The 23,678-nt window shown below is 32.9% G+C and overlaps 3 protein-coding genes across 4 annotated transcripts; all 3 read left to right on the top strand.

Moving 5' to 3' along the window:
* Positions 3,495–13,142, top strand: LOC18595360 (mediator of RNA polymerase II transcription subunit 15a). Of its 2 annotated transcripts, XM_018123100.1 has the most exons (9): positions 3,495–3,647; positions 3,885–4,001; positions 5,143–5,261; positions 6,464–6,575; positions 6,966–7,068; positions 7,593–8,894; positions 10,218–10,288; positions 10,824–10,898; positions 11,701–13,142. In XM_018123100.1, exons 3-9 carry the CDS (start codon positions 5,149–5,151, stop codon positions 13,021–13,023), a joined length of 3,099 nt encoding a protein of 1,032 aa, XP_017978589.1. In that variant the 5' UTR covers positions 3,495–3,647; positions 3,885–4,001; positions 5,143–5,148; the 3' UTR covers positions 13,024–13,142. The 2 variants fall into 2 exon arrangements, with proteins under 2 accessions (XP_017978589.1, XP_017978590.1); XM_018123101.1 differs by lacking the exon at positions 3,885–4,001.
* On the top strand, positions 14,780–17,053 carry LOC18595359 (mediator of RNA polymerase II transcription subunit 15a). Its single transcript, XM_007023272.2, has 4 exons — positions 14,780–14,842; positions 15,123–15,261; positions 16,064–16,175; positions 16,664–17,053. The coding sequence occupies exons 2-4, from the start codon at positions 15,140–15,142 to the stop codon at positions 16,763–16,765; spliced, it is 336 nt and encodes a 111-aa protein (XP_007023334.2). The 5' UTR covers positions 14,780–14,842; positions 15,123–15,139; the 3' UTR covers positions 16,766–17,053.
* Positions 19,642–23,184, top strand: LOC18595358 (mediator of RNA polymerase II transcription subunit 15a). Its single transcript, XM_018122755.1, has 6 exons — positions 19,642–19,651; positions 21,158–21,228; positions 21,594–21,668; positions 21,760–21,820; positions 21,981–22,745; positions 22,865–23,184. Exons 1-6 carry the CDS (start codon positions 19,642–19,644, stop codon positions 22,882–22,884), a joined length of 1,002 nt encoding a protein of 333 aa, XP_017978244.1. The 3' UTR covers positions 22,885–23,184.

The following is a 23,678-nucleotide window of genomic DNA, read 5'->3' as shown; positions in this document are numbered from 1 at the left end:
TTTACAAGTGGTTGCCTGGATTAAGGATAGAAAATTTACTAGTGAAGTGGGGCACGTTGTTGAAGCTTGTTGCATGCTTCTGCACCAACTTAACTCATTTGAGATTTTGCACTGTAAAAAAGAGGCGAACATGGTAGCTCACGAGATTGCTAAGTCATCAATGGTTGCTGAAATGGATCAAACCATCTAGAGACATAGTCCTTCATTACCACAGGGAGCTCAACAAGCTTTACGAAGGACTATCTTACTTACTTATGGAGGTAGGAAAATAAGGGCAGGGTAGTTGAGTACCCTTTTTTCCTTTTCATGGTTTTTATCTCAATGGGTTCATGAGAAGTTTTTTAACGAGGCTCTTCTCCATGCAGTAAAACAAGTTACAATCTGGGGGCTTGAATTGTTCTTTTTGTTGTAATACATATTGTAATGGCTAATTATTCTGATATGAAATGAAATACTTTTATTCAAAAAATAAATCAAGATAAAATTAAAATTCTAAACTCTTTATCTAAATCAATTGAATTTCAAAGACGATATGTACAAAATGTACACTGAGTCGACAAAAATCATTTCATTGCCATCGATCGAGATTTATGTCCAATGGTCAAGGTTATGTAAATAGAATTTTGGATTGAGACTTTATTGTTAATTAGGAGAATTTTTGTAAAAAAAAAGTAGTTTTAAACTCAATTTTGTAGATATGAGATAAGAGTATCTATTACTAAATCAAATGCTGAATTGATTTTAACCAAGCATCTTTATACTTATCCAAAAGAAGAATAAGGTTCAACTCTTTATGCTTTTTTTTTTTGTTTATGTCATTTTTAAAATAAGAAATAGTAATATTCACTATCTAGAAGAATTACTTTGCACATAGTTATGACCTACGTGGAGGAATCATTTTCAGTTCCAACATGTATAAAGTGACAAAAGAAAGAAAGAAAAAGGCAGTCAATCATCTAATTGAAAGTCCAAAGTAAATAGAAGAAAACAAAAACGGAGAGCAAGTGCGCCAACTTCAACATGCAAGATTCGCACTAATAAGTTTCCAAACTTTGACTAAAAAAGTGAAAAACCCAAGGCACTGCCCAATCACCTTCAACTTAATTTCCACCGACTTTGGCTTTGCCCAATGTGAAGGGAAACCTCCTTACCTTGTGCCTTTGATTCAAATGCTTCAACAAAGATTTAAAATCATTATATTCTGTATATTTTGAGTTCATTCATTTATTCCCATTTTTTATTTAATTTTCTTTTAGTAAGATGTTAATTTGTTGATAATTGATTGGTTTTTTTATGTTTAATTAATTGTATAATTTTATATAATTTTATATTTTGAGTTCATTCATTTATTCCCATTTTTTTATGTTAATTGAAGTACTATAATTTTATATTTTGATTATAATATACAACTACTTACAAAAAAATATAGTATTAATCAATTATAACATAAATGTATTGTTGTTTATTATAAAATGATAAATGTATTGTTTAGTTCGTTAGCTTTTATTATTTGTCAAATAGAAGCCCATAATTAAATGACTTTACTTGATTCAACCAACATGTAGCTTTTTCACCTTTTGCTTTTTCAACACTTAAATCTTTCATTTATCATTACATTAAAAGCATATATTTTGATCTAATTTATAGTAACAATTATCACATGTAACATATATTATGCATTAAGGAATGGTTAGTTAAACACTTGAAGCATAAAATCAACCATGCAAAGGATTGGAAATACATGATCAGAAAAATAATGGAAGCAAATAAGAAAAGTGCAGTCTCAAATTTAGAAAATCAAAATTCAAAAGTGTAATCAAGGAATAAAAATAGCAATCAAAATTGTTGAGAACAAAGTTTTTTTTTTTTTTTTGAAATGGTCTTTATTTTTATTTTTTTATGAATGAGATAGGCTTTATTTTATTAAACAAAATCAAAACAAAATATAAAAAAGCATAATGCCTAAAAAATTCAGGAATTATTTTAAAATTTTAAACAAATTTTTATTATTTTATTATATTATCAAATTTTTTATATTTTTATTTTGAATAAAGTAAGTCTAAAAGCACATACTAACGTAACATGATAACATAATCACGTGACATATTTCATATCCATATTGACATCATGTGAGTGAAAATAATAATAAATGATGTTTTAATTAACAGTTTGTCCATTTTAATAATAAAGATATATGAGAGCTAAAATGAAAAAATAATAAATTATTTAATATTTTATATATATTCTAATATTAATATTTAAATGATGTAAATGATCATATAATTAAATAACAACATTAGATGATAGTAAATAGTATTATTTTAATACTACTATTTAAATAATGTAAATTTTAATTATTTCATACATTGTATGTTTATTTAATTCTTAAAATTTTTTTCGTATATTGAATTATTATGTTTGCAACTATTTTAAATTTTTATTTCTAGCGTATATTGCTATTATTGAATTATTAGCCTAATCTTGTTTCTAATATTCTAGATCTTGAGTGTTTATGTATTGCTCTCAACTTGTTTAACCAAAGTTTTACTTCTATTTACAGATGCAAGTGGTAATTATCGACCCCTGAGGTCAAGGTAGCATCCATTATTCTAGTCTTCAAGTGNTAAATGATTAATATTTTAATATTATTTCATATTAATCATAATAATGTTTAAATTATATATAAAATATTAATATTTTAAATTTTACAAATAATTTTTTCTTTTTTATTCTATTTTTTCTCTTTTTCTTTTTTCTTCCTCATAGGTCGATCGCCGAAAAGGCGACCGGTGTAATAAAACATTGATTTGGCATACCATGTGGTCGGATCTAGCCACTACGACGCTAGATCGATGCTTCCCCGCGGCTGGATCTGGCCGTGGAGTGCCAGATCCAACTGTGGGATCCGATCGAGAAATACCTGATCCGGTGCTTCCCGCGACCAGATCTAACTATTGAGAGCCAGATCTGGCCACTACGACGCTAGATCAGCGCTTCTCCATGGCTGGATCTGGTCGTGGAGTGTTAGATCCAATTGTGGGATCTGATCGGAAAGCACCAAATTCGGTGCTTCCCGCGACCAAATCTGGCTGGATCTTTGTTTAAATCTTGTCTGACCATATTCAGACATGAAATTATCATCGTCGTCGCTGTCGCCACCAACGTCATCTCTGATGTTGAATGCCACTTAGAGAGAGAATGAGAGAGGAAAGAATGTGAGAAGAGAGAGAAAGAAAAAAGGAAAATGAGCAGAAAAAATTTTTTTATATGGATTAAGTTGTAATTTTGTAAATCTAATAAAGATATTTTAATTATTAAATATTTCAAAACTATTTCATGATTTATGAAATAGATAAAACTAAGGAGAGAATCGAAAATATTTAAAGTAGACTTTTTTTCTATTTTAAAAAATATTGATTCTTGATGAATTTCTATTCTTCGAATAACTTTTAAACCAAAGGAATTGGTTGGAAATAGAGGGGAATAACATATTCCCCGTACCAAACGTGCCAGAAAAGTCTTTCCAATTCACTTTGGTCTAACACCTGACCGTCTTTGGCTTCTTCTCGTCTATTCTTTTTTTCTCTGTTCTCAGTTCCATTTCCCTTGGTTTTCTCTCGCTTTCTTTTCAACCTAGCGAAGCTCAGGTGATTTTCCTTATTTTCTTTATTCTAATTTTGTTTATTTATCCGAGAGTATTAGGTACCCAATAAAAGCAAAAAGAAAACAAAGAACGAGAACGAGAAGCCACCGATCATCCTTAAAGAAAACAAAGCAAAAATTTTAAATCTTTTTTTATGCATAATTATTTTGAAAAGCCATAAAATCGTAAAAAAGATAGTTTTTAAAATTCTTTATTTATTTATTTATTTATTTTGTAATAGAGGGCAAGAGAACCTGCGGCGTAGCTTTAATTCAATCGAGGGATTTGGAATTTGAAAAAATATTTGACGAATTTTCGAAGCGGATCTCTCTTTTGGAATTGGGAGCTCTTCGTTGAGGTAAAATTTCAATTCTTTCTTTTTTTAGGTTTTACGATTCTGGTCTCGTAATTTCCTTGAAAATTTTACCTGGGACTATGTTTTTTGACTTGTAGTAATAAAAATTTGATTTTCCTTTTAAGAATATCACCACGTAATTGACTTTATAGTTTCTTATTTTTTTTTTTTTTTTGATCTGAAAAACAATTAGAAAGTTTGATTTTATATTTGGATACCCAATAATGAAACAACCCTTCAAAGTAAATTATTTCTATTAGGTATGGTTTATATCATTGATTCTGTTCATATTTGTAATTATCTTTTATATTGTTTTCATTTAATAATTTTATGATGAAATTCAAATTAAGGGGTTTGATTTTATTGGTGAAAAATCAAGGATTTAGGTCATCCAAATATATTTAGCTAGAACAGTTTTGGTTACAGTTAGAGGGCTCAACTTTTTCATAATCATGAGTCTAGGTAGCATTCTCAGAAGCAAACTAACAATTAATCCTCATTAGCAATTCGTTGAATATGATCATTGCTTGTCAGTGATTAGCTGGTCAACTAGTGAAAGAAGTAGCTTTTTAGTAAGTTACAGTTCTCCTTTGGCTTATAACCAATGGCCTAGCACAGAGAGAAAGAAAAGACAGAATCTTAAACAGCCTTGCAAAGAAAGGTTGGTTAGTAATATTACTGAATCAACCAAATAGACATCCAAGTGTGCGAAATTGTGGCTTACATATTGAAAGATAATGTTCAATCATGGTTTTGCGGTGTCTATGCATGTGTAGTAAAATGTCCTGTGTTTTGTAAGAGCTAAACTGATGCAGCGAATGATTTGTAGTGTCAAATTTAGGTTACAATATTACAAAAAAATTCCTTCTCGTATGTATAAATTTATGATTTTTGCTATCTATGAGGAAAACTATAGAGAGATTTTAAAAAATTACATGCTTTATTTGAGTTATTAAGAGATAGAAACTGAAGATGGGGAAGGGAAGCATTTATCGAAAAGAAATTTGTCGAATATTTTGCATATTGAGTAGTAACTTCTGTTTCCAAATTTACTAGTTTTTCTTTTTCACTTTCTTTTGTTTATAACAAAAAGATTTTATTTGCAAGTGTTTGTGACTGTACTCTTCTCATTTGGTGTTGTTAGGAATTGATGGATAACAGTAACTGGAGGCCTACTCCTCCCAGTGGAGAGCCCACAATGGACACAGGTGATTGGAGAACCCAGTTGCAGGCTGATTCACGACAAAGGATTGTCAACAAGATGTAAGTGAGTTTTATGGTATTATTATTTGTTAAATATACTTGTTGCACTTAATTTATTGTAGATTCTGTGGCATGTCTTCATAGTCTTAGTTATTGTTAATAACCAAACAATACCATCAATAAAACCTTATTTCCTATTCCAAGCAGTTTCTTTGTTTCGTAAATATATGGCTTGAGAATCAAAGCTTGCTCTAACCCAGAGTTTGGGCACTTTGTACGGGCCACATATCTGTAAGCTGATGTGGCTAAGCTATTGGGTCCAACTTTATGTGGCATTCTTGGCGCCATCATTTAATGAATTTTAGTGATTGAATAAAGATGCATTTTGTTTTTAGATTTTGGGTTCCTTGTAAGCTTGGCACTTCTTACCTCATTCAATGTGACCCAAGTGATGGATGCACATCATTTGAATTTGTTTGGGATACATAGTAAAACTATCATAGACCTTGGGCCTCAACCCAAGAGACTGTCCTTACAGGTGAGCTAACCATCCCTCTATATATGTCCAAGATGTTCCTAGTACACATCAGTTGTGTGTCTCAGCACACTTGCGCCACATGACAGTTCTCTAGGCCAATCCCTGATGTCCTTGTCGAGGGATCCACACCCATATGGTCCTCCGTCGTAGTACCCGTAAGTCCATGTGATATTACTCCCTAGGTGACTTTGATACCGCTTGCCAGAGGACTTGGTTTAAACTCAGAAGACTAGTTTGTTAGTTGAAGTGACCATCCCTCTTATATGTGCCTAAGATATCCTTAGTACACATCCAGTATGGAAATTGGCACGCACCTGTGTCACATGACATAATCACATAATTTAGGTAGTTTGCATTAGGTCTTTCTTTTCTCAGGTAGTTTGCACTCAGGTGTTTGCAGTATGTGGACTGTCTTAGAAGTATAGACTTTTATTGATGCGCGTTTTGAGATTTTAGGTTGTTAGTTGAGAACTTTTATTAAATTCCAATGTGGTGGCTTCGGGGTATTGAAATGTAGACAGTCCTGAACAAGTTAAAGGGAAAATTTGTTGGTGTTCAGTTTATATCTTGGTTAAATTTCATTTGATGTTATGTAAATAATTTACTAACCTGATAACTTGCATTCTTAGCATTGACTTATTTACCAATTGAAGATTCTTACAAGCTATTTTTAAAATTTTGATATTTGTGTGTCACTAACTTGTGAAATGCCTTGCATATGTAGAACGGATACAATGAAGAGGCACCTTCCATTTTCTGGCCAAGAAGGTTTAAATGAACTCAGGAAAATTGCTGTAAGGTTTGAGGAAAAGATTTTTACGGCTGCAAGCAGCCAGGTAATCAAGCGATGCTGCATTCCTTAACGTGCTTTGGATGCATGGTGTTTGTATCAATATTTGTGCATTTCATGACTTTGTGCACGTAGCTTGTTGTTACCAATATTTAGTCTGTTTGCGTTGTGTGTGTTTCTGTGTGTCTCCTTTTTTCCTATTCATATGCATAGACATGCATAGACCAAGGCTCCTTACCTTGTCAATTACATTGGAAATCCATGAGAAAGATTTCCAGCGAGGAAAGAGAGAAGGGAGAGAGGAAAAAAGGAAAATGCTTAATGCTAACTCAAATATTAAGCATGGGCCATATAACATTTTTGATAATCTTGTCTTGTATTCGAATAATAAAGTACAACTTATTTATTCTAATGGTGTTATGGATTCTATATTCAGTCTGATTATCTAAGGAGAATATCCTTGAAGATGCTTACAATGGAGACCAAGTGTCAGAATACTATACCAAACACTGGGACTAACAGCAAACCTCCTGATCCAGGTAATAGCAGGAAATGGCATTTTGCTTCGATGTATTGTAGGAGCAGGATAGTTTCCATTTACATGTCCTTTCTGTTCTTTTACATGTAGAATTGTTTAACTTACAACATGTTCAGTGGCTAGTCTAATGAAAATTCCCTGAACTTTATCCCTTTTATTCCCTTATTCAAGTGTAGCAGTAGTAATACTTTAACCAGGCGGGTTAAGTTTTGTTTTGGTGGGGTGGAGGTGTTTTAATTTGATAGATATGATGAGCACCCAAAGAGAGCCACATTTGCTGTTTCCATAATTGAAGTCTTTCAGCATTGTATGCACCCCTGCTTGTGCTAGGAATAATTGTATCATTTTTTTCTTCCTCAGGGTATGGTTCAATTGCACTCACATGTTTTAAGTCTAGTTCTCTTTTTAAATGAATTAGTTACTGTTTTGGTATTTTTGTTGTTTGTCTTGTTCTAAATGTTCTTCAATTCAGTTCTTGTGGGTTTGTTCCCAACTTCTCTTTCTGAATATAAGAATCTTGGGTAGGTTCTCAGGCCATGCAGAACCAAGTTCACAGTCAAGGGCAATCAATTCCTATCCCACTACAAAGTAATCAGTCACAAACACGTCAACAACTGTTGCCCCAGAATGTTCCAAATAACATGACATCTGCTGGAGTTCAAAGTTCTGCTGGTTTACAATATGGAATGCCTCCTGTCTCTGGTCTAACCCAGAATCCTATACCTAATGTTGTTGGCCAGAATTCCAACATGCAGAACATGTCTGGAACTATGCAGAACTCACTGGGGCAAGGGATGCCTTCCAATATTTTTGCCAATCAGCAGAGGCAAATGCAAGGAAGGCAACAGGTGCATCCGCAACAGCAACAGCAGCAGCAGCAGCAGCTATACCATCAGCAGCTACAACATCAACTTATGACGCAACAGGGAAATCTCCAACTGTCACTTATGCAGTCTCACATGCAGCAACAGCAGCAGCAAAACCTGTTACCGCCTACTCAGTTGCAATCTGGTATGCAAACATCATCCACCATGCAGCCATCTGCAATGCAATCAACTCCTCTTCCTGGTCTTCAACAGAATCAGCAATCTTCTCTACAACAGTCAACCCAGTCCATGCTTCAGCAGCATCAACAGTCAGTCCTTAGACAGCAGCAACAGCCACAACAGGCAGCCAGTGCTGGTATTCATCAACAACAAACACCAATGACACAGCAGTCAATGATGCCTCAGCAGCACCAGCAGCCTCCACAGCCACAGCCCCAGCAGCCACACGTAATGGGACAACAGACAAATGATGCAAATATACAGCAGACTCAGTTAATTGGTCAACAAAACAGCATTGGGGACATGCAGCAGCAGAGATTGCTTGGCCACCCTAATAATCTTTCAAACCTGCAGCAACAGCAACAGCAGCAGCAGTTAATGGCTCAACAAAACAATCTCTCGAATATACATCAGCAGCAGTTGATTGGAACCAAGTCGGGCAACTCAAGCATGCAAACTAATCAGCAATCTTTACACATGCTATCCCAGGCTAAGGTTCCACTCCAACAAACGCAGCAGAGTGCACCTAGTTTGTTACCAACTCAAGGACAGACATCCCAGCAGCCGCCACTGCAGCAGCACCGGCAATTGATGTTGCAAATGCAATCTCAGTCTACTCAGTTGCAGCAACAATTGGGTTTGCAACAGCAGCCCAATCAATTCCAAAGAGATATGCAGCAGAGGCTTCAAGCATCAAGTCCCTTGCTTCAATCGCAAAATCTGATAGATCAGCAAAAGCAGTTGTATCAATTACAAAGAGCTGTTCCAGAGACATCATCAAGTATGTTTTTGAATCTATGCAGTTACCTACCCTTGTTCTTTGCTTTGTTGCTTTCTGATCTTGTGTCATTTAGCTGATATGTGCATTTTTTTTCCTCTGATACTAGCACACTTCATCCTTGAAACCTTTAAAATTTTTTTTAGCTTATGCACCCACTATACATTTTCTTAGTTGACGCTATTGTTTTGTGTTGCATTTCCACTACTTCCAAAAGTAGTTTCCTTTCCAACTTGGGGAGATTGAAGAGAACATTTTCTTGAATTTATGCTATGCTATCCCCGTCAAAAACAAATCTCAGACCTCACATCTTGGTTAGATGTATAATTAGTCTTTAGCTAACAAACCAGTGCCTCCAAAATTGCCGCACCCTTTGCTTGCATCAGTTGATCATAGGAACTGCCTGGCTTTTTGGCTCCCAAACACGATGCCAAATGCCCCAGGGTTTCGTATGCCCCCTATATTCCTCGAGTCTAATTTGTGCCATAGATTGTTTTAATGCTTTAGTTTGAATTACCGTTATTGTTATCATATTTCTCTTTCAATGAATAACAGGCTCATAGCTTCAAAGAGTTAACTTTTTCTAGGTCTTCCTTCTCATGTTTACTTTATTTATCAATCATTTGCTCCTATTCCACCTGAAGGTCTTAGTTGTAGATGGAAAATGTTTAATTAGGTCTTAACTTGAGAAATTCTATGAGTAGCCTTGAAAAATTAAAAATACATTTGAACTCTAGTTATTCTTTATTCATCACAGTGGAAAGTCAAAATTACAAATTTCTTACTTTTATAGAGTAGACTTACATCTTGGAATAAGCCAAAAGGAAGAGACATTCAAATTTGGTGTTGCAGGGAGTGTACTTTTTAACGAGTAACCTCAAACTTGGATATGCATGGTTAGCTGCAGAAATTAGGGATAAAATCTTTTCATATGTACATGTTGAAAATGTTTACACATGGTTTCTTCAAATTCATTTCAGTTGTACCCATGGTGGGTCCGATGGAATTTTATGGCATAGGTCATTGGTTGCATTCCAGTCCCTGTTTGATCTTCCCATCTAGCTATATTTGATCTTCCCATCTATGCTATGTTTATTTGATTTTACTTTAATTTGCTATGAAAGTTGGTTGTTTTCTGCTTGAGATATATACTTCCTCCATAAATTATCTATTTTAATGTTCTGTTACATATATGCGACAGAATCATGTGTCTTTATGTGTATGGAGCAATTTTATTTCATTTGAATTATGTTGTCCTTACTTACCCTTTTTCCTCAGAAATTTCCATTTTTCTTATATGTTCATTGTTTTATATATCTTTTTCAGCATCTTTAGATTTCACTGCTCAAACAGGACATGCAAATGGTGGTGATTGGCAAGAAGAGGTCTATCAGAAGGTAAAATCTATCTTCACATATTCTCCTGTAGATAATATTACACTAACGATTTGGTTTCAAGAAGGTTTTGAGGTGTAGGAAAGTGGTTTTGAGATGATTATTAGAGTATGTTGGGATGCTTCTCTCTGCTGAAGTATAAAAGAAAAGAATTAGGAACTTAAGAAACTAATTTGATGAGAGAAATCCTGACAATTTTTGAATGTCTTATTAGTTTGTTAATAAGAATTTGAATTCTTTTATCTTGTTCTTAGAAGAAAGAAAATAAAGCTTATATAAAGCCTTCAGCGGTCAATTAAAGATCCGTTATATTGGTGAGCAAGCAAACTGTCAAATAGACCAATGATATCTTGCATGATTTAACTACATTAATAATCATTTATTGATGCATTTGTTCCTTCACTTGTTAACTAAAATCAGTCTCTGCTTGTCAGCAAATGAAAAGATCTTTTTACTTTTCTCATTAATTATTAGACTTGGACAAATTGAGTGGTTTAATTATTGGTTGACCGTTCTGTTTTCTGATTTAATGTTGCAGATCAAAACCATGAAAGAGACATACTTGCCTGAATTAAATGAGATGTACCAGAAAATCGCTGCCAAATTGCAGCAGGTAGGTTATCTTTTTACATAATCTTCTATATTCATTCCCTAACCTCCACAGAGCGGTGGGACCAACCTGCACTGTACTCTGCTGCCTTGTATGTCTAAATAGAATTTAGAGAATAGCAATGTTGTCAAAGGCCCTAGGACACTTACCTCGCATGATTATATATACGGTACAAAGAAAATTCTGTATTGTGTCTTATAAGCTTAAAATATATGATTTTGTTAATAAACATTAAAGAGTTTACTCCGTTACATTGCCTAATTTGTTCCAAAGATCAAGAATTATCATAACCAATGTTATCAAACAAAGTTCCAAGTTTCCTTCACTTCCATAACAAAAAGCTGTGCATCAATTATAATATCAATTTTTTTCCTGGAAATAGAGCTAAAACTGGCCTGTTTTGACTATTTATAGAGTGGTTGACAAAACAAATTAAAGCCTAAAGAAACCAAAGGACACTTAGGCGCACTTTTTCTGTGCCTTTCGCCTTGTAAAGGGTGCACCTAGGCGCAAAAGCCATGGGCCAGATTAAAGGCTCCTGCCTTAAGGGGTGCAGGGTGCTTTGCTTGATTTGTGCTGTGCCTTAGTGCCTTAGCGCCTAGGCATGCACCATGACAACATTGGAGAATAGGGATTCACTACTACACGTTAGAAAGCTTTTGGTTACATGCTGGTTTTGGGTTGCTATTTGAATCTCCTTCCTGTAGGCACTGTTTAGTGGTTGCATTTATACTTATATGGTGTAATTGTGGTTTGTAAGTTTACTTGTGTCTGTTAATACAATTTTATGTGTACTATTTTCCAGCATGATTCTCTTCCACAGCAGCCTAAGTCAGACCAGCTTGAGCAGTTGAAATTATTCAAGACCATGTTGGAGCGCATTATAACTTTCTTAACTGTTTCCAAAGCAAATATCTTACCCACTTTCAAGGATAAGCTGACTTCGTATGAGAAGCAGATAATAAATTTTATAAATACCAATAGGCCAAGGAAGCCTGCCTCAACGCTGCAGCAAGGACAGCTTCCTCCACCTCATATGCATTCCATGCAGCAGCCACAACCTCAAATTAATCAGACACAGTCTCATGATAATCAAATGAACCCTCAGTTGGAGTCAATAAATATACAAGGTTCTGTGCCAACAATGCAGACGAACAATACGACAAGTTTGCAGCACAATTCTTTGTCTTCTTTACCTGGGGTTTCAACAGCACAGCAGACTATGTTAAATTCGCTGCAGCCAGGTTCCAATTTGGATTCAGGACAAGGAAATGCCTTAGGCTCAATGCAGCAGGTTGCTCCAGGACCTTTACAACAAAATCCTGTGAGTACCTACCAACAAGCAAATATCAGCAGTTTGTCATCACAAAGTGGTATAAGTGTTCTGCAGCAAAACATGAATCCTCTTCAGTCAAATTCCAGCATGCTTCAGCACCAGCATCTAAAACAGCAGGAACTACAAATGCTGCAGTCACAACAGCTCAAACAGCAGTATCAACAGCGCCAGATGCAGCAGCAACAGTATATCCAGAAGCTGCAGCTACTGCAACAACAGCAAGCAAAGCAACAGCTGCCCACACAGTTGCAGACACACCAGATGCCACAGCTGCATCAGATGAATGATGTAAATGATATGAAAATGAGAAAGGGGATGGGTTTTAAGCCGGGGGTCTTTCAACAACATCTCCCAGCAGGCCAGCGCCTATCTTATACCCATCAACAGTTGAAACCAGGTTCTCAATTTCCTTTTTCTTCACCTCATCTCCTTCAGGCTGCATCTCCCCAGATGCCTCAGCATTCTTCCCCACAGGTTGATCAGCAAAGCCTGCTAACATCCATCTCAAAAACTGGAACCCCTTTGCAATCTGCAAACTCACCTTTTGTTGTTCCTTCACCATCAACTCCGTTGGCCCCATCCCCTATGCTTGGGGAATCTGAGAAAGCTGTTCCAGCCACTTCCTCTCTCTCAAATGCTGCAAATGTTGGACATCAGCAAGAAACTGGTGTTCAACCGGGCTCCCAAGCCCTCGTGTTAAAGTTAAAGCATGCATTGACTTTAACATTTTGTTTTACTATGTATTTTGCTTTATTGTACTGGTTATTAAGAGTGTTGTACCAGTGTTTATGAGGTGTCTTTATGCATGTTTCAGTTAAAAACACTTGTCCATCATGTTAACAGGCGTTATCCTTGTATAACTTCTATAAATGCTTTTGGTTTATAATGAATAACTCCATCTTTCACATAAACATTGTTTTTCTCTCCTTTCTCTGTTTGTTTTTACAAGCAGTACACATTCGCCTTGCTACCTTCATCTTTTCTTCAGTTTTATTATTATTATTATTGCATTAGTAGAGTTAAGGTGCTTGAATTGTAGCTTAAAACAAAAAGGTGATCGAGTGTTATATTTTTTAACCTATGTGCAGAAAGTCCATTTAGATTTTTAAACGACAAAATTTTCTCAAAAAGGTGTTAATGTTTAATGACAAATTTTTAATGAAATATTTTTTTTATATCTTCATTTTTGTCTTTCAATAATTAATAAAATTATAAGAAGACTTATACGTTTTCACATTTCTTTTTTATTCTTTTCCATTTACTTTTTATTTTTAAATAACAGAAAATAATTTTTATTTTATTTATTTATTTCATTTTATAAATTTATTATTTAATTTAATAAAATTGATTTATTATTTATTATTTATTATTTAATAATATTGTCTTTTCTTTCTTGTGGGATCAATTCCACAAAGTAATAAAATACTAAAGTATCATTATTTTCCTTTTTCTTCATCTCTTTATTTATTATACTTTTTGCCAACAAAGCATCATTAGTTATGTTTATTCAATTAATTCATAGATATCATATCACTATAATTATTTTATTAAAATACTACAATCATTAATATAATACAAAATAATTAAAATCAAATTAAATAAAAAAAATTATAAAGTAGAAAATAAGTTTTTCACACATGAAAATCTCTCTTTTCTTTTAATTTCCAATATATGATTTATTCACTTAATAAACTAACCAGTATAACAATAGGATTAGAAATTAATAAATAAAAAAGGTAAATATTATTTATATATAATTTTTTATTGTTGAAAAATATTTTGAATGTCCTGCATAATTGATGAATGTTAATATTCTTATAGTGTTATGATAAAAAATTATTAAAGATGGGTCATGATAAAACTGTTTTCTATAAATGATCTAACAATAAAAAAATATTTTCAACAGTTAATACAAATAAAATAAAGTATTAAATTTTCAATAAAATATTTTAAGAAATCAAGCCTATATATCTAAATTACTACACAAATAGCATTTTTAATTTTTTTTTTAAAAATAACATCATACTTAAAAAATTTCTAAACTATTCATAAATAATTTAAATAATTTTTTATTCTTTTATTACGTTCAATCAAGTTCATATATATTTATTTTTGCCTAAACAGGTCCTCACAATTAAAGGTTAACATGCTATTAATTAAAATGGCACTTATCATTTTACACTCACGTAGTGTTGATGTGATTGATGAAAAATATAAACCATGTCATCATATTACATTAACATGTCATATCACCATCTATTACGACATGTTATTTATTTGACTCAAAATAAAAATATAAAATTTTTTTGAATAGATAAAAAATAAAAATATATTTAAATTTTTTTGAATAGTTCAGAATTTTTTAAAACATTACAAAAATCATCCAAAATTAGGTAACTTTTGTAGTATAAATAAATTAAATAAAGAAATTGCAATTCAAAGTTGTAAGTTTTGGGTGGGAAAGATAATATACAAAATTTGAGAGGGTATTCCTGCAAAAAAAAAAACAAAAGGCTATAATTGTTATAAAAAGGTAACGCTGTGTGGAAGTTTCCGTCTCTCCGCGTCCTCTAGTTTTCTGCACTCAACTTAGGCTGCAAACAGACGCCAGGTTCTTCTTCTTCTGCCAATTTTCTGTTTTTTATATATTTTAAATTCTTTTTTATTCTTCCTCTTTTCTACAATTGAGACCATGAGATTATGATCTTATAAAACAATTTAAAGTTTTCTTTAATTTTTCAGTCTCAGATTTGGGGATTTGAAAGCTGCATTCGTAGCCTTCTTTCTCTTTTTTTTTTTGTGTGTAAAGAAAAATTTACTGGGGAAATGTTTTCACAGGAAAAGTGAAAATAATTGCTGACAATTTCTTTCTTTTCTTTGTTGTGGGTTAGGAATTAGGATATATATAATGGATACAAATAATTCAGAGGCAACTACAAGTGGAGAGGCTACCACCGTCACCGGTGATCCGAGGGAGTTGTGGCAGTTGCAGCTGCAACCTGAGTCACGACAAAGAATTGTCAACAAGATGTATGAAATTTTCTTTTCTCTAATATATAGATAAATTTATTGTTCATTTATACTATTTGTACCAATTTTGGGGAATTTAATTTCCCATATAGGATTTTTTTTTTCTGGTTGACATAATTATAGGAATTTAAATTCCCTTTTACATTGTAATGTTTTGGGCAGGAAAAAAAAAAGGTAATGTGGCAAATTAAGTTACAAATTTATTAAGATAATAATTTGGCATGGTAATTAGAAATTCTTGTGCCTTCATCTCAATAATTGAATGATAGATTTTGTTTGTGATTCCAAGTGCTTGAATGCAGCACTCAGAATTAAGTCATGTTTGTTTCTTTTTTATTAGTTGGAGTCACAAATTTTCGGCATATATATTTGCCTACTGAGTAGTTGATCTGTGGAGGCCCATGATATTCAATCTTTCCATATTGATAAAATTTTGAACTAAATGTCCATATCTATCATTTCTGTATATTGAAGTCTAGAAAATCCATTGCCACTTTGAAGGGAAATTTATTAGTGTTTATTTATATTTTTATTTGAATTTTTTCACAGTTTACGTAGAAATTTTGGTGATCTTACCTTTTTGTGTTACCATTGAATTTTATTATTAAGGGTTTTCATGTGTTGTTATGAAGCTATAGTTTGGTCAAAACTTTTGATTTTTTTGCAAAAGATTAAAAGATGAATAGAAGATCAGAGACAAATAGAAAAAAGCAGAAGTATTAATAAATGGAGTCTAAATATTCCATGTCTAAGTGATTAATAACTTTAAAATACTTATTAATGTAATGCCTTCCATGTGTAGAATGGATACACTCAAAAGGCACCTGCCATGTCATGGCCAAGAGGGATTAAACGAAATCAGGATGATTGCTGCAAGGTTCGAGGAAAAGGTTTATGCTGTTGCAACAAGTCAGGTAATCACAAAATGCCGGCATTCTATAGTTTGGGTGTTTTTGTATATGTACTAGTTTATGCCGTTTGAGTCAATATGTGTGGATATATTCACTCGTGGGTGCATGTTGCTGTTTGCCAACATTTGTTTCTGTCTTTCTTTATTTTTCCTGGTTCATTCTTTTGTTATCTTCTTATCACATAGTTTATGTTCTGGCACATACACAGTATGTTGCCCAGACTTTTCATTTTTCATGAAGTAGTCATTGTGGATGAGGTTTGACCTTCCAAATATAAGAAATTTATCTGCAGCCAACATATACTCATATTCGATACTCACCCTCCAAGTAACATAACATACATACATACTCATACCACTTAAGTTATGCATTGCACAGTGAATTTATGAGAATGAACAACAGAAAATATTTGGTTAGCCTCTCTCTCATTAATCTGTTGCTTTAAGTAAAAATTTGAAGATCTACAATGTTGTAATAATCTGAATTTTCAGTCAGATTATCTAAGGAGAATATCACTCAAGATGCTTACACTGGAGAGCCAGTCCCGGACTGTTTGTGTTGCTGCGAAGAGAAAAAGAGTTATGGCTCCTTGACTGCAGTAAAGACAATTTCCCATGCCTTGCATTGTGACACCTTTGTCTGCCCCTGCAGCCAGTCAAAAGTGACTCAAGGGCTGTTTCATGGCAAAATCAGATGAACTATAAGTTCCATTAGGAATGAGAAATGTACAATGTCAATAGCTTGCCAACAAACTTCATCAAATGCTGTTGTCCATGAAAACGATAAACTTGATGTGCTGGAACAATATCCTAAGTTTGCCAAATCATATCTAATTTTCACAACCACGAAGATAACTTCGATGTGAACGTTGATTTTGTTGATTTGATCAAATCCAGACGAAGGTGATAAATAATGAACCTTTTTTTCTTTTAATTTTAGAAGAGATAAAATATGAATTAAACGTTTGGAAAAGATTGTGTTTCTTATTATGAAGTGTACTGAGCAATGACAAACAAAATTTGATAGTAAGTAAAGAAAACCAAGACATTGGCCAAGAAAAAGTACAGGAAAGGGGGTGCAGAAAAAGGAAAAAGAATGGACTTCACGGCTCAACTTATGCTTTTTGGTTCGTCTAGCTAGCTAGGGTACTAATTTCAGCCAAAACTTGAAACATGATAGCCTAAGGCCTTGAGCAAAGTCTTTGTTTCTTTTGACGATCTAGTCAATAACAGTAGGACAACTGGTTCTTCTTCTTCGTATCTTTTTCATCTTCCTTGATCAAACACAGGAAAGCAAAGTTTCATTTTTGTTGTAATGTTGTAGACTGTTTTTTTGGTTATAACCCAGGTTCTAGGTTTCTTTCTTTGCCATACAAAAGTTTTGGGTTGTTTTTAGTTTCTACTCTTGGATTACACAGGCATGTCTTCTTCAATTTGAAATTATGTTCTTTTGCTTGCCCCTTAATGATATTTAGCTTTCTCTAAACAAGTTTTCCAGTTTTAAAGATTGCAGAAAGATGGCATAGTGTCAAGAGAAAGTGGACCAATAAGTAATTTGTCACAGTTTCCTTTGCATTTTGATGATTTTTATTTTAAGAATGAGTTCGTATGTAAAAGTACAAAAAGGACCATACGTACATGGTTTAGCTTATACGTTGTACAGATGAATGAGAAGGAGTTTTTGTGAACTTAATTTATTAGTAATACTTTTTCCTACTTTAGAACACTATATGATTTATTTAAGAAGAGCATTAATATGCATTTCATAGTAACAACCAAAGCAGGCATTGTCTCTATTGGTTGCATCTTTCATAATTCATGACATGTGATAAATTCATTATTCTCGTAAGTGATGGGAGCCATTGAAGTGATAATAAAAAAATTTCAGATTAGTTAAATTAGGGATGTTGTGACACCTTAAATATAACAAAAGCTTCTCCACTTATTTTCAATTGATTTTGGGTTCGATACTCGTTTTAAAATTTTAACATTTGCTACTATTCGAATTTGGGTTTGTTCGAAGGGGACTGAAAAATAATGAGATGACTTCAAGACGTGTATCAATATCACTATCCTTAAGATTATATTCACCTTCACATATAAATTTTGTGAATACAATGAAATCCAATGATTGATTGCGTTTTACATTGACGAACTCAATTTATTAAGCACTTATTGATGTATTACAAAATTATTAAACTTTTAGAGCTTTTTTCTTTTCTTTTTGCAACAAACAATATAGAAACAATTTAAGAAAAATTTTGAAGATGGTGGAGAGAATAATTACAAATCATTCAATTGATTCATTTTCAGAAAACTAGAGAATTCTATTTATAAACAAAGATGTTTCTTTGTACAAACACAACTTTTTAAACATATAATTATTTGAACAAACTTAATTGTTTGGACAAAGGTACTTTTTTGAACTGACATAATTGTTCAAAGGATTTTCTTCATTATATTCTTACATTATTATTATTGAAAATGTCTAACCGTATTGATATGAACCTCTTGACTAAATTAGCTATTATTATTATAATTATTTGAGATGAATGTGGACCTAATTCGATTGACATTTTTTATGTTTGTTTTTATATTTTAAAATTAAAACAAAAAAAAATGCAAGTTTAGATATAAAAATATATAATATTTTTAAAAAGGATTATGCACAAAATACATAATTTTTTTAGATGACATAATATATGGTTCGACCTCTATACATAGACTAACAAAGTTATAATTTGTTGTACCTTTTTAATTATTTGTATATTTTAAATTATCTTCTATTCATTTTTTGTTTTTGTTTTACATCAATTTTTCAAAACAATTTATGTAAATAATAATTTTTAATAAAACATTACGAGATGAGATATAAATTACTATCTTTATATAGTCGAAATGAATAATTTATTACCAACAACAAGAATATCTAAACATTTAATTTAATAATTAATCCATGATCCTCTTACTTCAAAAATCAGGATTTGAATCCCTATTTTCCTAATTAAAAAACAAATACAAAAAAAAAAAGCATTTGGAGTCTAAGATTTTGGAATACGATAATCAGATTGTGACTCAACACAACTCCACAAGTGAGAAAGACAAGAAGTTTTTGCTTTTGCTCATTGGAAAAGAATAAGCTCCGATATTACTTGTTTGTAACAGCTACCCTATAAATATAAAGATAAAGATCTAGGATTCGATTTTTATTAGTGCTTTGTCTAAAATTACTTTTTTTTCTTTTTAGTTTTATGTATGATATATTGGTATGATCACGCCTTTCTTTTTTTTTTAATAATTCTCAAAAGAAGAAAATAATTTAAAGTAATTGTTTAGCCATAGATATAATTTAGGTTTTGTCTCCTATTAAAATCTAATTTGATTAAAGCATTTGTGACTATTTCTTTTGTTAGTCATTAAAGAATACCAGTGACTTGTAGCATAAGCTTCCAAGTAAGGAGCTTGCCGCCATGGAGACAGGTGAGTAGAGAACCGAATGGCAGAGTGAATCGCGACAAAGAATTGTGAACCAGATGTAAATATATTTTTACTCCATTGTCAAGATTTTAACTTATTCATTAGCGTTACTAATGCAATGTCTTTGCATATGTAGATTTGATGGGTTGACGAGACACGCTCCATTTTCTGGGGAAGAGGCATTAAATGAACTCTGGGAAATTGCTATAAGATATGAGGGAAAATTTTATATTGCAGCAAGCAACGAGGTAACCATAAAATTATGGCCGTCCATGATTTGTATGCTGGCACATTTTTGTTGATTGTAGCAGCATATCCCAGATGCTGTCAAGGGCAAAAAAGTGTTGGTTTCTCAATATGAAGAGGAGAAAAACTTGATCATCTTTCTATATTTTCTTTTATAATTCAATAAATAAGTGAACATCAATTAATCTATGCTTCTTAATTCTTATTGATTTCTAATTTCAATCGGATTATCTAAGGAGAGTATGTTTGAAGCTGCTGAAATTGGAGGTAATGTCTCAGAACATTGCAAACACTTTTGGCAAATGTAGCAATCTCCCTAAACCAGGTAATCACATGAAATAGAATTTTGCACTCCTTTTCTCTCTTTTTTTTTTTGGTGATAGGTAATAGTATTTTGTTTTTTGTGCTTCCTTTGTTTTATCATTCAATTCAGAAGTAGTAATATTATAACCAAGTGCATAATTTGTTTTGGTAGAGGTGAGTTAAAGAAGTGATAACTATTCCAATGGTGATCAAATGAGAAATTCCCTTGCAGCCTTTTCTTCCATGCATGTGTTATCCACTTCTCTGTGTGTGTGTGTGTGTGTTAGGAATAATCTTTCTATCCTTTCTTCTCTTCTTTCGAGGTGGAAGTTGCTTTGTTACTCTAGCATAAAAACCATGTTTGAGAACCTCACTATCTTTCAAATATCTAGGTTATTAGTTGACAAATCAGTGCTTCTATGACAAACACCAACACTACCTCTTGCATCACCACAATAACCATCAACTATCATAGACTGGTAATCTTGCTTCTAAATGCAAACCAAGGCCTAAAGTTAGCTAGTTAGCTTGAAAGTATCAAAGTGTAGGACTAAAATGCGATACAAATGTTCAAGTTTTGGGTCAATGAGGGATGCATGATATATTTATACAAGGCATTGGATTATAAGAAACAAGTTATGCCAACATGAAATGCAGAAATGGTGTTAAAAGTAATTACATTTCAATCTTGGCAGGTTCTATATTAAAGTTTATTTTGTTTAAATTGTAATCAATTGCTTGTTTTGGGACATGGGGAAGTATAAGCCAAACCTTCCTTTGATTGTACAATAGAAATCTAAGCATTGGCTTAACCTTATCTATTTCTTTACCTCTACTGATGGAAATATTCAACTTTCGAAGAAGTGCAAAGAAGATAATGTTTCTTTTTCTTACTTATTTTCTCTCAACCTTAAAGTTGCATGTTTGTTACATTTGCTCAATTTATACAATTTGTTGTAGCATCTCTGGATGTTGCAAACCAGAAAAGACATGCAATTGGAGATGATTTGCAAGAGGAGGTCTATCAAAAGGTGAACAGTAAACTATCTTGACTACTCCTGCAGATTAAATGCACTTACTGACTTGTTCCCAATACAGTTTTGAGGTATCTGAATGATTGCTAATTTGGGGTAGAAAAATGGCTAGAATGCATTAGTAAATTAGAAACATCGTATTAAAGATTATCTAAGGTGTGAGTTATTAGATTGTAGCAAGAAAATGGATTCAGTTGTCTTATGGAAAAGACATTAAAGATCGAATAAATGTTTTAGAGGCTTATGCCATTTATCATAGTCTATGTATTTTGTTGAAGCTATTAGATGCAACAATATTCTTTTGTAGATCAATGATCTTCAATAAACTCAGTAGTTAAATCATTATGTGTTTTACTTTGCAGATCAAAGCAATGAAAGAGAAGTACTTACCTGCATTAAGTGAAACGCACCAAAAAATTGCTGTTTTACTAGAGCAGGTAAGATTTTCTTTTATACGATTTCATATATTCACTGCTTCACCTTAGTAAGAGAGTTTGAAAACCCATTTGAACCATAATTCCCCTCTAGGAATCCCTGAAAAGAACAGAAAAAGAAGCTAGGATTCGACATAAGAAAGCTTTAGTCCAATGTTGGTGTGGTTGGCTTGTTGCATCCCCTTCCTGCAGAAACTATTTATTGCTACTTAATTTATGCTCATTAGCTTTGAAATGGTTTGTAATTTACTTGAAACTATTGCTAAAATTCTAATCTTGTTGTCCACTTCCGGTATTATTCTTATCTGCAAGCAGATTCCGAGCTGCTTCACAATTTGGAAATATCGAAGGTTATGTTCGATCACATTGTAGACTTTCTTACTGTTTCTAAAAGTGATATATTACCTAGTCACAAAGAGAAGTTGGACTCATATGAGAGGCAAATAATAAAGTTTTATGAAGTAATTAGGCCCAGGAAGTGGATATCAGAGTCAGATGATAATCAGATAAACCTTCAGTCGAAATCAATGATGCCACAAGGTTGTGAGCCAATAATACCACAGATTAAGCAGCAGGGGCAGCCATTACAGCAACAAATGCAGGAACAGCACGATCAGCAACAGCAATATATGCACCATCTTGCTAAGAAGCAGCCACCTGCACAGATAAAAACACATGAACTGCCACAGCCGCATCCAATGAATGACTCAAATGACGTGAACATGAGACAGGGAATAGGTGTTAATCCTGGGGTTAATCTTCAACAAATTCTCCCAACTAGCCAGCTTCCTAGTTATTCACATGAGCCATTAAAATCGGATCCTCAATTTCTTATATCTTCACCTCAGGCTCCATATGTCTCATCTCCTTCAACCCTGTTGACTCCATCTCCCGAACCTGGGAACTCTGGGAAACCCATTTATGGCAATTCCTCTTTGTCAAATAATTGCATAAATATTAGTCAGCAGGAAGCAACTATTGAGCAAACAGGGTCTGAATTCTCTACACTTGACAGTCCTGGTAACGATATGTTAGCATTCCCTTTGCTTGCAGGGCTTACAAATGCTAATGACACTCATGGTAATGCTTTGACAACTGGTTTTACCATTTGAAATTTCTTTCTTCCTTTCTAATTTAATCTTCTATATTTTTTTAGCTTTTGGAATGATGTTGGGCTATTATTATTTTACATGTTTCAGATAGATCCCATGTTACTTGAAGCATCGCATGCATCTTTTCTAACCTTGTTTGATGACAACGACAAGGCAAGCCATTGGTGAGGATTTGGCCCCCATGACAAAGCCTGGTCTGCATGCAAGAAATTTCTTTACATAACTGGAGTTGAGAAAATGGGATGCTACATGAGTGCCATATTAAAAGCAATAATGTTTGCACTTGTTATGTCAACTACTTGATAAATTTCTCCATGACCAGTTGCAAACAATTTCTAAGCTTACACTTTGTTTCTTGTTTTTTTGGGTAAAGAATGAGACACCCATTGCTTATGGCATCCATCTCTCTCCTTATTCATGACTGATATAATATGTTCTTATGATAAATTGTTGATCAGTATTTGCTTATATATTAAAGGTTTTTCAACTCTTTTGCATTAACTCCTATGTAGCAGGGGCATGCATACTATTTCTAATCAATCTAGGCTAAAAATGATAATTACGGCATATTCATAATTTATTGAAAGTATACTTACAATGTCGTAAAAATAATTCTATTTCATGAATCAAACAATATAATAATTATTTTTGTTCAATTCTGTTATCATAGAATAGTGATTTTATTGTTTCTCTATTTCATTTCGTAAACCAAACATATCATGAGATTTATTTTCAGATGACATAAAAAAGATAAGTGGATATCTTTTATACATAAAAATTTTATGAAAGAAAAATTCTTTGTTTATAAAATTTAATCCCATCCATTTCAAAATTTTAAGTAAAAACTTTCAAAATAAAATTTTAAATTTGAATATGCTTTGCGAGGCGTGGTAAAGCTAGA

Source organism: Theobroma cacao, chromosome 6, assembly GCF_000208745.1.
Source record: "Theobroma cacao cultivar B97-61/B2 chromosome 6, Criollo_cocoa_genome_V2, whole genome shotgun sequence".
Classification (NCBI taxonomy): domain Eukaryota; kingdom Viridiplantae; phylum Streptophyta; class Magnoliopsida; order Malvales; family Malvaceae; genus Theobroma; species Theobroma cacao.
This window is presented reverse-complemented; position numbering and strand designations above follow the sequence as displayed.

Excerpts from the sequence above, each read along its gene's own strand:
- LOC18595360 (XM_018123101.1), top strand. The coding sequence starts at position 5,149 with ATGGATAACAGTAACTGGAGGCCTACTCCTCCCAGTGGAGAGCCCACA. Across the intron at positions 6,576-6,965 it reads TTACGGCTGCAAGCAGCCAG|TCTGATTATCTAAGGAGAAT; the intron begins GTAATCAAGCGA and ends TTCTATATTCAG. Across the intron at positions 10,899-11,700 it reads TCGCTGCCAAATTGCAGCAG|CATGATTCTCTTCCACAGCA; the intron begins GTAGGTTATCTT and ends ACTATTTTCCAG.
- LOC18595359 (XM_007023272.2), top strand. The coding sequence starts at position 15,140 with ATGGATACAAATAATTCAGAGGCAACTACAAGTGGAGAGGCTACCACC. Across the intron at positions 15,262-16,063 it reads CAAAGAATTGTCAACAAGAT|AATGGATACACTCAAAAGGC; the intron begins GTATGAAATTTT and ends TTCCATGTGTAG. Across the intron at positions 16,176-16,663 it reads ATGCTGTTGCAACAAGTCAG|TCAGATTATCTAAGGAGAAT; the intron begins GTAATCACAAAA and ends CTGAATTTTCAG.
- LOC18595358 (XM_018122755.1), top strand. Across the intron at positions 21,669-21,759 it reads TTGCTGTTTTACTAGAGCAG|GAATCCCTGAAAAGAACAGA; the intron begins GTAAGATTTTCT and ends ATTCCCCTCTAG. Across the intron at positions 21,821-21,980 it reads TAAGAAAGCTTTAGTCCAAT|ATTCCGAGCTGCTTCACAAT; the intron begins GTTGGTGTGGTT and ends ATCTGCAAGCAG.